At 17.6% G+C, this 14525-nt stretch overlaps 3 protein-coding genes across 3 annotated transcripts; all 3 read right to left on the reverse strand.

Annotated features, from left to right (window-relative positions):
- Nucleotides 1-412: 412 nt before the first annotated feature.
- On the reverse strand, nucleotides 413-1213 carry PRELSG_0702200 (conserved Plasmodium protein, unknown function; the record flags this gene model as incomplete). Its single annotated transcript, XM_028675702.1, has 1 exon — nucleotides 413-1213. The coding sequence occupies one exon, from the start codon at nucleotides 1211-1213 to the stop codon at nucleotides 413-415; it is 801 nt and encodes a 266-aa protein (XP_028532264.1).
- A 970-nt stretch (nucleotides 1214-2183) lies between these two features.
- On the reverse strand, nucleotides 2184-7651 carry NUP100 (nucleoporin NUP100/NSP100, putative; the record flags this gene model as incomplete). Its single annotated transcript, XM_028675703.1, has 3 exons — nucleotides 2184-2306; nucleotides 2476-2703; nucleotides 2786-7651. 3 exons carry the CDS (start codon nucleotides 7649-7651, stop codon nucleotides 2184-2186), a joined length of 5217 nt encoding a protein of 1738 aa, XP_028532265.1.
- Nucleotides 7652-9712: 2061 nt separating this feature from the next.
- Nucleotides 9713-12766, reverse strand: PRELSG_0702400 (mitochondrial carrier protein, putative; the record flags this gene model as incomplete). Its single annotated transcript, XM_028675704.1, has 1 exon — nucleotides 9713-12766. The coding sequence occupies one exon, from the start codon at nucleotides 12764-12766 to the stop codon at nucleotides 9713-9715; it is 3054 nt and encodes a 1017-aa protein (XP_028532266.1).
- Nucleotides 12767-14525: the final 1759 nt, after the last annotated feature.

Here is a 14525-nt window from a genome sequence, read left to right on the forward strand (position 1 = left end):
AAAATTATTTTTTCATGTTTATTTCTATAAAAGTAAGTTAAAGATATTTTTTTAAATTAATAAGAAAATATATATGCAGAAAAAAAATTAAAAAAATTATTTTTATATTTCTAAAATTTATAAACTCATTTTTTATTTTTCATTTAAATGAATATATTATTTTTGCAATCAGTAATAAATGTAAAAATTGGGATTTTATAATTATAATGAAAACAATTATATATATATATATCATAAATATACAATTATTTCTATAGTTTCATATATAGTGTAATTCATTATTATGAAATTTACAAATTTTAAGAATTTTCTAAAATATATATAAATACAAGTTTAAAAAAGCTGAAAAAAAAAAGAAAAAGATATAAAAATAATATTTTAAGTAATAATTTGTTCTATTTTATTTTATTTTTTAAAAGGTATTCCAATTTTCCTTATGAATATTTTGATTATCTATGTCAATATATTTTGTATTTAAATAATTGCTTTGTTTTTCCAATGAATAAATAAACTTATTATTGTAAGAATGGAATATATCTATATTTTGTTGCACTTTATTTAAAAATTCAGTTAAATAATTTTCATCAACAAGATTTTCATAATTTATTTCAAATTTTTTTCTGAAAATATGATTTTTATATATTAAAATTATGCTTGGTACATAATTAACTTGACAGTTATAAGCACATTGTGGGCTTATATTAATATCAATAAAAAAAAAGTTTAAATTTTTATTTTTTTCAATCATACTTTTAAATTTTTCAAATAGAATGATGCTGATATTATTTTCATAACTTCCAAAATAAAGAACCTGCAAATCATTAGATGTAATAATATTTTTTGAATACATTTCATTATCTATATTTTCTAAATTATTTTGTGTAGCATCATTTTGTTCTTTTATCTTTTTGCTTAAATGATCTTCTAATTTATTATTTCTTTCTTCTTTAATTTCATCATTTAATTTATTTGATATTTCTGAATAATCTTTGAAATACTCATTTTTTATAATTAAATTATAATATTCATCATAATTGTGTATTATCTTCAAATTATTATAGTGTAAATCATTCAATTTATACACATTATGAATATACTTGTTATCAATTTTTATACAATCATTTTTAATTGTACTGTAATTCTTTAAAATTGTGCTTAAAATTTTGGAATTATTTCTTTTTAATATCCTATTTATATTTAATATTTTAAACATCTTAAATATCTATGTTATTATTAATTTATGTAAAAAATATATTAAGTTTTAAAAATATAATAACAAGAAATTAATTCACATATATTTCGTATCACTCTTATTTTTTATTCTTTTTTTTTAAAAAGTTTAAGTTTAATTTGATAATATATAATAAAAAAGAAATAATAATAAAATAAAATATCCTCTTAAGTTTAGAAAAAAATTCGATAATTTAAAACTGATTGAAAATTATTTTATAATATATAAAATGAGTACTAGGCAGAAAAATAAAAAATAAATAACGGATTAACTAATAACGAAAATACTATATATGTATTTATTTTATTTATTTATTTATATATATATTTTTTTTTATATTTCATATAAATAATTTTATTCATGTATGTAAAAAATCATAAATATATTAAGAATACCTTGTTTAATCAGTTTAATTATTTTTTTTTTTTTTTTTTTTGAATGATGTGATAAAAATTTAATTCTTTTTTAATAGCTTATTTTTTTATCTAAAGAATTTTTAAGAGTATATTTATAATATATATATATATATTTTAGGAATTAATACAAATTTTTTTAATTAAAATAATTAAAATTATGAAAATTACTAATAACAGTTTTAAAAATTTAGTTAATATTTCTTAAGATAGATAAATATTAATTTAATTTCATTTTTATTTTCCTTAAATTTAAATTAAAAAATAAAAGATAATTATTAAGATAACATTATAAATAAAATTAAAAAAAAAAATATATATATAAGTTATTTTTTAAAGTATTACGCATTTTATGATGTATGTAGTTTTTATTTAGATATATTATAGAGCTATTTACAGTATAAATATATATATATATTAAAAACACAAAATTTTTCCTTTTTCTTTTTTGTGAAATTTGAAAAAGAGGTGACAAAATAAAAGAAAAATAAATGCATAAAAATAACTTAAAAAATAAGTGTATTAATTTATTATTTAATTTAAAAACTTAATGAACTTAAATAATTTATGCTTTCAACAACTTGGGAATCTAATTTGTCTTTAATAGGTAATAAAAACTTAATAATATCATATAAGGTTGTTTTACTAACTAATTCACTTATCTACAAAAAAAAAAAAAAAAAAAAAATATTAATATAAAATAAAATAATAATAATAGCATTAAATATACAAAATATAAAATTAAATAAGATGGCATATATAATAAAAAATTGAATTTAATATGTTAAATAAATTTTAGAAAATATTTTTATTTTTTATTTATATTTTTACCTTATTTTTTTTGCATAATTCTTTTAATGTCATTAAAAAATTTGATGACAAGTCAATATTATAGTAATCAGCTGTTGACAATTTTTCTAACATATTTTCAGGGATTAAATTTGATGAAAAAATAATAAAAGCCTCTTCAAACATTTTTTTTTTCATAAATAATATAGTTAAAACAAGATGTGATTTGTTTTCAATTGATTCTAATTTAACATTAGACGGCCACATATTCTATAAAAAAAAAAAAAAAATCATATATATATATAATAACTCATAAATAAAGAAATTTTTTTTTTTTTTAAATATTAAATACCTTTGCTAAATGATAAAATCTAAAAGCACATTTACGTATATAATTATATTCCTTCTCATTATTATGAAAATAATATATGAGTTCGTCATTGTATATTCTAATTAATGAATTAATTGCACTGTGTTCATCTTTTAATATATAATAACATATAAATGATATTATATAATTTTTCCTTTGATTTGCAAAATATGCTAATATTGCATAGAACTGAGAAATTTTATATAAAATAGATGAATGAACGCTTATAACAGAATTATCTAATGATATTTTGCTTAAAGTATTAATATTTTTGTTATAAACAAATTTAAAATTTCTAGATTTATAATGATATTCATCATTTTCACTTTTTTTTTTGCTTGATATTTTATTATGAGAAAATTTCTGTTTATTTAAAACATAATACATTAAAAAAAAACATTTAATATCTTTTTTTATCTTTACCTTATTTTTAAATAAAAATAAAAAATCATGTAACTTCCCATAAAATATATTTCCATTATTATTTATATGACCTATTATACTTTCATTCAGTAAAATATCTTGGTTTTCTTGTACTATACTTTTCAGTAATTTAATGCTTATATATGTTTTTAAGTTAAGTAAATATGTTATTTTCAATAAAATATTAATATTGTTATTTCTCAGAATAAAGTGTTCATAAGGAATATCATTATTGCTCATACCTAATACTACTAAATTTACTTTATCTGAAGTAGGAACATCATTAATATCATGTGAACTATCAAGAATTAGACTATTTTCATTTTGAAATTTTAAAAAGTTTAATGTTTTCATTTTGATATTATTTAAATAAGGATTTTCAAAAATATTATTTTTATGTAAGAATATTGTTAGAACTAATAATATTCTTTGCAAATTGTTAGATATACAAGATAAAAAAACAACTGTAGTATATATATTTCCTACTAATAATAAATAATAAAATAATTTAATATATAATAAAAAATTATTTTTTAAAATTTTTAAAATATTCCCTTTACTCTTTTCTGCAATTTTACCATCAACAATAATAAAATTATTTATTACTTCATCAACCTTAAGTTTTGAACATATAGACAAATACTTTTTATTTTCAGTAATAATATAATTAGAAATACTAATAAACAATTTTTCTATTTTACTATTTATTTTTTCTCTTCTATGCTTTGTATCATTTAAAAATGTATTGTTATCATCATCATATCTATAAAAACTTAAATTAGAATCAAGAATATCAAAGTTTTCTTGAAACTTACTACTATATAAATCAAAATTTTTTGTAATAAATAATGTCAATTCAAACCAAATACTTGTTTCAATATTACAATACTCAAAGTTATAACTATATTTATTTGTTATTCCTAATATATCATTATTATTTCCTTGTATCATTCCTTTGTTTATTTTATCAAGTTCATCCTTTATTTCCATATTGTTAAAAGAACCTTCTTTCATTTTTTTAGGTTTTTGCAATATATTACTAATCATATCAAAAAAAAAAGTTTTTCTTTTACTTTTTCTTTCTTTTTCAGGAGTATTATTATGTTCATTATTACCTTTTTTGTATTCATTATCAATATCATTATTATAATCATCATTATCATAGGTTCTCATTCCATTATTACAACTATTATCCACAGCTATTTCATCTTCGTAATTATTATCATAGTTATTCTTTTTATTTGTGTAATAAAAAATACTCTTCATTTCAATTTTTTTTTCCCTATTTGTGTATATATTTCCATTTTTATAAAATATATCTGAAAATAAAATGCACAACAAATCATAAGCATATATATTATTAACACATATATATATAATAGAATGAAAAAAATTAATTAAATTAGATATATTAATTTTTTTTTTTAGTATATCACTGCAATTAATTTCAATTTTTGTATTTTCAAATATATTTATTTCATTATTTTTGTTATAAATTAAAAATAATATTCTTATTAACAATATTATAAAATCATATAAATAACTGTCAATACTTAAATGCTTAATGAATTCTTCATTTTTAATTATTTGTATTAATCCTATATAATTTCCGCAACGAAACATAATGTTGATTAAATAAAAAAAAAAATGAATAGTAGAGTTTTCCTTATCCATTTCATTTTTATAATAATTGTTATAACAATAAGAAAAAATTATATTAGATTTAGTGTCAAAAAAATATTCTTCAATTTGATTTATATCTTTTGAAACATAATTACTTATTTCTATTTTATAAAATTTATCATGTAAATGTTGTAATGTTCCAAATAGGTAATTAAGTAGCAAATTTTCATAGGTATAATTTCCATAATTTATTTTATCTTTATTTTCACCATCATAATATTCTTCTTTTTCTTTTTTTTTAATATTTTCTTTAGTTATAGACAAATTCATATTTAATAAGCTGTTTAAAATGTCCTTTAAAATTTGCTTAAAGATAGAATCAAAATCTAATATATTATTACTTTTCTCATTATTTGCTACATTTTCATCAAAACTATTTATTTGCGATTTTATAAAATGATTCTTCGAATTCATATAATAATGATCATTAATTTCAACAAAATTGTCATATAAAATATCCTTTTCAGAATTTCCAAAAAAAAATTTTGAATAATTCAAATGAGTGTTACTTAATAAGAAATAATAAAAACTTTTAAAAGGTATAAAATCTATTTTATAAGAATTAACATTATACAACCAAATTAATATTTGAAATTCATGTTGATCTAAATCAAGTACATTACTTTTTATAACTTTTTGATTTTTTTTTTGCTTAAAATTAACCAAGTAATCAACAAAATTTTTAAAAATATTACTTTTAAAATTATCCCACATTAAGGAATCATGATCATTTAATAAAGAAAATGTAGTTTTTTGTATGTTATTTATATTGTCATTAATTATCAAATTTATATAATTATAAAATGTTCTTTCTTGACCTTTATCACTACTTATTCCATCATTATAAATTTTGTCAAAAACACTTTCTTTGCTTTTGATAATTTTTAAATCTTCATCAAGATTATCTAATATTTCTATATTTTCAACCTCTTCCTTATCTCTTTTCAATTCTTGTAGTAATACTCCATTTTCTTTGCTTTGTTCACTTGTCAAAAGTTTATCTTGTACAACTGGACTACTATTTATCACATTTTTGTCACTTAAAAAAATATTTTTTGATGCATTTTCATTTGTATTTAAACCTCCACTTAAATTGCTACTCAAATTATTACATAAATTAGTATTTAAAGTACCGCTTAAATTACTAGGTAAATTGGTACTTATATTTGTATTAAAACCAGTATTTAAGCTAGTATTTGAATTGGAATTCAAAGTGGAACTTAAAGTGTTATTTAAATTAGATCCTAAGTTTGTGCCTATATTAGAATTTAAATTAGTGTTTACTGTACTTAGAGATAAGCCTGATGAGGTTCCAAATATATTTTTATCATTTATGTTAGTTTGATTTGTACTTGCAGTTACATTTCCAAAAATATTAGTAGAAGTAGTGTTCGCATTAGTTCCTGGATTATTAGTAGTTGAAGTTATTGTCGCAGTTGTACTTGGGGTGGTACCTGGTAATGCTCCAAAAATATTATTAAATTTATTTTGACTAGCTGGAGTAGATGAAAAAATATTACTTGTCACTCCTTGATTTGTTGGAGTCGTAGATGAAAAAAGATTATTGCTTATAGGCTGAGTGGTTGTTGATAAAGATCCAAAGATACCACCTGTTTTATTTTGTATTGTTGATGCATTTCCAAAAATATTACTTGTCGATGTATTTGTAGTAGTTCCTGGTAAAGATTCAAAAATATTACTTGTAGGTTTTGCTTGATTAGTAGATAAACCTCCAAACATATTACTTGTTGTTGTAGTTTGATTAGATGTTGGTAAAGACCCAAAAATACTACTTGTTTTATTTTGGCTAGTTGTTGCTGTATTTCCAAATATATTACTTGTAGATGTATTTGTAGTAGTTCCTGGTAAAGAACCAAAAATATTACTTGTAGGTTTTGCTTGATTAGTAGATAAGCCTCCAAAAATATTACTTGTTGTTGTAGTTTGATTAGATGTTGGTAAAGACCCAAAAATACTACTAGTTTTATTTTGATTGGTTGTTGCTGCATTTCCAAAAATACTACTTGTATTTTGGTTAGTTGTAGGTAATGTTCCAAAGATACTTGTTTTATTTTGAGTAGTTGACGATAAATTTCCAAAAATATTTCGTGAATTACTTTGATTTGATGATAAGTTTCCAAAAATGTTATTGGATGTTGTAGTTTGGTTATTTGGTTGTAAACTTCCAAAGATACTTTTATTAGCTAAATTTGTTCCTTGAGTATTTAAGGATGATGTTCCAAATATGTTTTTCATATTCAAATTATTTTGATTATTTGTATTCATAAATAAACTATTTCCTAAATTTCCTTGAGTAGTAGTATTAACATTGGATGTGCCAAATAAATTCTTTGTATTCAAATTAGAATGATTATTTATATTATCATATAAGCCTTTGTTTCCAGTTAAACTCGTGGAAACGTTACCAATGTTAAATATACTTTTATTTACCAGTGCATTGCTTGATTGCTGATTTTTTGAACTTCCAAAAATAGAATGATCAGTATTTGTTAAATTTGTTTGAATATTAGTATTTCCAAAAATACTCTTATTTGCATTTCCTTGATTAAACGATCCAAAAATACTATTAGACGATGTATTTGACATAAACATATTTTTATTTTTTAATAAATTATTTGAAGCTGAAAAACTACCTTTATCTATATTTGTATTATTAAAACTATTATTAAAAATATTTTTGTTATCGTTATTTAAAAATGAGTTCATATTAAATAGGCTCATAATTCATAAAAAAAGTTTTCCATTTCAACAAAAAAAAAAAATAGTTGAAATTATTAATAATTTAAACAAATATATATATATATATATGTATATATATTAGACTTTAAAATTCATACAATTCTATTTTTACAAAAAAAATTAAATTCATAAATTGTACACATATTATTCAAAATATAAAAATACTCCTATAATTATAAATGTGTATTTTTGTTTATTTATTAATGGCTAAAATATTTTAATAAAACTTTTTATTCTTCATTGACATAAATTATTATTTTTTTTTTTTTTTTTCTCCTTTCTTTTCCCCTTTTTTCTTTCTTTTTAAAATAAAATTTTCGCTGTGTTGAACAAATACAATATCTTTTTGTAATAAAAATAAAAAATATATATTTTTTTTTTTTTATATATTCTTTTTCTTACAAAATTTTCATAAGAAAATATTTTTTTTTTTTTTTTCTTATCATTCCTCTTAAATTTTATTTTGTTTTTTTTATAATTATACACTTTGTCATATATCACTATAAGTTTCATTAATAGTTTTTAACAATAAAAGTTATTCTTAAACATAAATTTAATAATTTTCTATATGGTGAAATATGAAATTTAAACAAAAAAATAATTCCATATATAAAAAAATATAAAAAGAAAAAGAATATACTTATATAAAGTAAAAAAAAAAAAAAAAAAATATAAAAAACAAAAAAATATGTTTAAAAAAAAAAATAATATTAAGCGAAAATAAATATGTTATCTATATACGTATGAAAAAAAAAAAAAAAATGAAGATGAATATATAAAAAAAAATAAATTAAAAAAGTATTTAATGATAAAAAGGATGATAAATAATCATTATAAACATATCAATAAAAAAAAGCTGTTATCTAAAAATAAAATTATATTCTATGAACATAAATTTTGTAGTTAAAATTTAGAAACTGCTTATGAATGAAAGTAGATTTATATATATATATTTTTTTTTTTATTTAGACTTATACAAGTAAAATTTAAAATGATATAAATTTTAAAATTTTTATAATAATAGTCACATATATAATTGTCTTTATATATAGAACTAAAATTTTAAATTCATCAACATTTGCGCCAATATATACATATAATAATTTTTTATTTTATTTATGCAAGTATTTTATAGACTAAATAATATATTCACACTTTATCATGAATTTCTTTATTCAAAATAATTTTATAGAATGAAATATGTGCTGAAATTTGCACATATTTCTCTATTAAATTCAAAAAACATTGAGATTAGCCTAAGATTAATTTTTTTTTAATTCATTTTGATAAAAATAAAATTATAAAATGTTTCAAGGAGAAAGAGTTTATAAAAATAGAAAAATGAAAAACAATATTATAAAAATATATAATTAATTTATCAGAAAACATACCATTCTTTTCTCTTAGTGAATATAAAATATTTTATTATTTACATGTATAATAAAATAAAGGAGAATAATAATATTTTGTTTTATTTTACTTCTTTTTTTTTATTATATAATAAATTTACATAGTTTTTAGAGATTTAAAAAATAACAGAAAAACAATTATTTGATTAATTGTTACTTTTCTAGTAGCTTTACACCTAATTATTTTTTTTTGATAAATTTCATTTAATGAAATTTTATTTATAAATTGTCATGAGAAACAATAAAATATGTTTTACTAAATAAGTTTCTCATAAAAATAAAAATTTTAATTACAATAATAAATTTTATGAATATATAAATCATATTTTTAAAAATGGGATAGATATTAAAACAAAATTAATATAATATTTAATTCCCAAATGTATTTAATTTTTTTCTATTTTCATTTAGATATATCATACAATATGTCATTAATACATTAACACAAAAGAAAATAAAAAATATAAAAAAATTAAATAGTTATAAATCTATAAAGTTATTCTGAATTTTTTTTTTTTTTTACATATATGTATGTCTTGTTATTTTAAAATCAAAATAATTAAAAAAAAAAAAAAAATTACACAATAATTAAAAGGCCAAATGGAAGTAAGCGGAGATTTAAAAAAAAAAAAAATTAAATTGAATTAAAATTAATTTTAAAAAATCGTTTCATCGTTTCATATGATCCCCATGATATAGCTGAAGCAGGTATACATAATGCCATTCTTGCCAAAGATCCTTTAAAAAAAGAGCCTAAGCCTTCTTTATAATATAAATTTGAAACAACTTTAAAGAAATGGAATCCTTTTGTATTAAAGCATTCAGTTTGGATTCTTGTTTTTATAACATCAAATGGATTAGTTAAAATAGCTGCTATTCCCCCACCAATTCCTGCACACACAAAATAAGAAGTAATATGATTAAAATGTTTACTAAAAAATTCATTTTTATAATTATTCATCCAAATATTTCTTAAATCCATATATTTTTGCTTTTCAAAATCTAGTGGATCCCTTATATTCTTGTCATAAATTTTTTGATCATCATTACAATTGTTTTCTAATTTTTTAATAATTTCCTTAAATAAAATATGCGAATTATTTTTTTCATCAGAAAATGTTTTTGCATTTGTTTCTTCATTTTCTTCATCTTCTCGAAAAAATCTCCTTTCTTTATTTTTACTAAAATTATTCATTGAATATATATCTTGACCAATATAAAATTTTATTAACTTAGTCTTATCCTTTTCTTCTTTTAAGTTATTTATTATTTTATCAAAATTTTTATTTTCATAAAAATTTGTATTATTATTATTATTTATATCATTTGTAGTACTTACGTTTTTAATATTTTCATCTATATTTATGTTATCTTTTTTTTTTATGTTATTGTCTTCGAGGTTATTATATTTATTTTCAGAACTATTTTTATTTAATCCACTAAAACCAAATATATATTCAAAATAAAATTTTTTCATTTGTTCGTTTGTACAAATCATAATAATTTGATAAGGTATATTCATAAGCAAAGTTATTGGTAAACTTAAATATAAACTCCTTATACCATTTTCTTTTAATACTTTGATGGATTCTAAACCATTTTTATTTATCCCTAATTGTATCCTTTGTTTTAGTGTATCTACAGGAGTAATAATTAAATCATGAGCTATCGTTGCTAAAAATCCTGATATTATTATACTGAAATAATTCAATTTGTAATTAATTGCTTCATTCTTGTTATTATTTAAAATTCTTATAGCTGAGTTGTTTGAATTCATATTTGAAAAATATTTTTTACTGTACTCAAAAGTTGAAAAATACATAGCATGAGCAGGAATACATCCTAGCATTACAACATTTACTCCTTTATATAAATAAGAAAAATTATTTCTTATTAAACTACAATTATATCTTACTATTTTCATATCATTTTTTTTATTTTTATGTATAAGAATATTTTTAAAAAAATTAAAGTTTTTAAAATTATTATTAAATCTATTTAAAATACTATTATTGTTATTTTTATAAAGATTAAATTTTCTTAGAGAATGAATATTTCTATCAAACAAATTGGTATTATTATTTTTATAAAGATTATATTTACTTAAAGAAATAATATTTTTATTAAATAAGTTTGCATTATTATTTTTTGTAAAATAACATATATCATTTAATAAGATGTTTTTATCATTACTTAAAATAGAAAATAGATATTTTTTTCTAATTATTTTCTTGGTTCCTGATGTTATATTTTTATATGTATGATAGTTTAAAAAATTCCTCATATTCTGAAATAAGTGCATAAAAGAACCTAAATGATTTTTTTTCTTTTGTGCATTTAAAATATTCACATAATAATTTTTATATATAAAATTTTTTTTAAATATATAATTCAAACTAAAATAATTCGTTTTTTTAAAAAAATTTAAAGAACTATTTAACATATTAGAAACATTTTTATTTCCATTATATAAAAAATTTTGAAATGGAAATTTTAAAAGATCTTTTCTTTTATGATTACTATTACAATTATTAATACTATAACACTTATTCAAAATATAAACATATATTTTCTTTAAATTATTCATCAATGTTAAATTATTTTTATTAACAAAAAAATTAAAAAGATTATTTTCTATATGAATATAATTATTCTGTTTTATATTTACAAATGTATTCAATAACTTTAATTTTTTATAGTAATTTTTTATATTATTATTATTCAACGAATATTTGTAATAATTGATACTACATTTATGTTTTTTTTTGTCTTTTTTTAAAATAATTTTTGATGTAACTTTTTTTGAGCAGTACATTTTTTTTTCCTTATTATTAAAAGAAAGTAAAGTGAATTGTTTTTTAACATTACGCTGCAATTTTTTAATATTATTGTTCATGTTGTTATTATAGATATTTGATAATTTCTCCATTTTTCTCATAACATTTTTACCCAAAGGACTTTCTAAGTTATTAATATTTCTTTTTAAATGATTAATTCTTTTATTTTTGCATTTATACAACAAATTTCTGTTTGGTTTTTCTTGAGGAGTATCACATGAATTTTGTCCATTTTTTTTTAAATTTAATAAATATTTACAATAAGAATTAACACATTTATTATTATTGATGTATCTATTAATTTTTTTATTATAGTAATTATTATTATTCTGTAATTTTTTATTTACTATATGGCTTATATTTTCGTTGTACAAATTTGAATTATTGTAATGAAATTTATTTATTTTACTTTTTTTTTTTAATAACTCTAATACATTTGAGTAACTAATTTTCTTTTTATTATAATGTGATATCATTTTAATATTACAAGAATTTTCGTAATTACAAGTTTTATTCAAGCAATTACCGCACCCAATTGAAGAACAAAAGTTTCTCTTATCAATATGTATATTTTTGTGTGTACTTAATTCTTTACAGTTATTACGGCAACTATACAAGTTACAATTCTCTAAATTTTCTTTACATTTTAAATTATTATTTGTTTGAAAATAAGTTTTCATAGTATCTAACGGATACATAAAAACATGCTCCATTAATCCAGCAACACTACCACAAAATATATGTTGCCACAATGGCACATCCCCTTTATATTCTTCCCATTCTTCCCATATAAAATCAAAAGATTCTGATTCAATCTCATCTAATGCATCATTTACTGATAATTCATTCATTTTGTTTTATTTATGATTTGGTTTTATTTTATTTGATTTTCTTTTTTTTTTTTTTTTTAATTATCCTTTCATTACCTTTTTCTATCTATAAATATCAATATTAATTTTTTATTTTGAATTTTCTACACTTTTTAATGTTAAAAAAAAAAAAAATGATTAAAATATCTCAGAACACATATCAAAGAAAAAATGAATTTATATGTTTTTCATATTTATTAAAACTAATATTTATATACATTTCCAAAAATTTATAAAAATTATATTTTCAAATAATGTTATTCCATTATGATATTTTTATAAAATCAAAAAAAAATATTATTTTTTAAAATTTGCTAACTATAAGAAACAAAAAAATAAAAAATATATTCAGAAAATAAATTAATAAATTTAAAAAATAAAAGAAAAAAATTATATTTAGGCCTTCTCTACATTTAAATAAATGATTTTGTATTTAACAATTTATACTTTATTTTTTTTTTTTTTTGTAAATATATTAAAATAATCTTAAATTATAGAAGAAAACATATAAATCATGTAATGTATATAAATATGTAGCAATTAATGAATTTTCTTATAATAAAAAAACAAAGGAATAAAAAATTAAAAGAACTGTATAAAAATTATAGCATAAAAAGAAAAAAATATATTAAAAAAATAAAAAATATAACTCCATTTATAAAAAAAAAAAAAAATGAAATTAAAAAAATAAAAGCACACAATAAAAAAAACAGTAAAAGAAAAAATAGTTTATCTACAAGATATAAATGACAAATTAAATGAAAAAGTATCTCTTTTTTTCATAAAGGAAAATATTATTTAATGAAATTTCTTTTTATTTACTTGAGCTTTATATATAAAAATATACTAATATGGCCTTATAGTATCCATTTCACACAAAATAGCATCAAAAGAAAATAAAAATTAAAATAAATTATATAAGAAATATATATGTATATATATATTTAAAAAAAAATTAATAATTAATCATAAGTAAATATTTAATTTTTTTTTTATAAAAAAAAATATTTTCACTTGAAATTTAATCAACCTATCAAATTGGAAAAAATTAAAAAAGTTAGATAATAAAAATAAAAACGAAAAAAAAAAAATCACATATATACATTAATAAAATATATTGACAATAACAACATCAGTAACTGATTATTGTCCATTTAAAATATCAAATTATGATTTTATGTTTTTTTAATTTAAAATATATTAAAAATTAAAAAAAAAATTGATTCCTAAAATTATAGTTAGTACTATCACATAAAAGTAAAAAATTAAACAATTATATGATTAATTATATAATATTAATAAATAATAATTAACAAAAACATGAATAAAATGTGGAAAAATATATATTATTTAAATGGACATAAAAAATAATCACAACGGAAAATCGATGGAAAAAATGAAAATAGAGATCTAAAAAAATTAACATATATACAAAAGAAAAAAAAATTATAATATTCAAAAATATTTTTTTCAAATGGCATTCTTTAAAAAAAAAAATATACACAACCGTATGTTAAAATACTAAATGTATTAAAAAAGTACTAATTCTTGAACTTTTTAAAGCTTAAAAATAAAAAAAATATATTTTTTATCTTTTGTTTTTTATGTTTTTCTTTTTTTTTTTTTTTTATCAAATGTATTTATGTGTAAAAATGAATACAAAACAAATAAAAAAATAAAAATTGAGAAAATACTTTATATTTAGAAATATGCATTTTTTTTTTTTTTCTTATGCATATAT

The sequence above is a fragment of the Plasmodium relictum genome, assembly GCF_900005765.1.
Source record: "Plasmodium relictum strain SGS1 genome assembly, chromosome: 7".
Taxonomy (NCBI): Eukaryota; Apicomplexa; class Aconoidasida; order Haemosporida; family Plasmodiidae; genus Plasmodium; species Plasmodium relictum.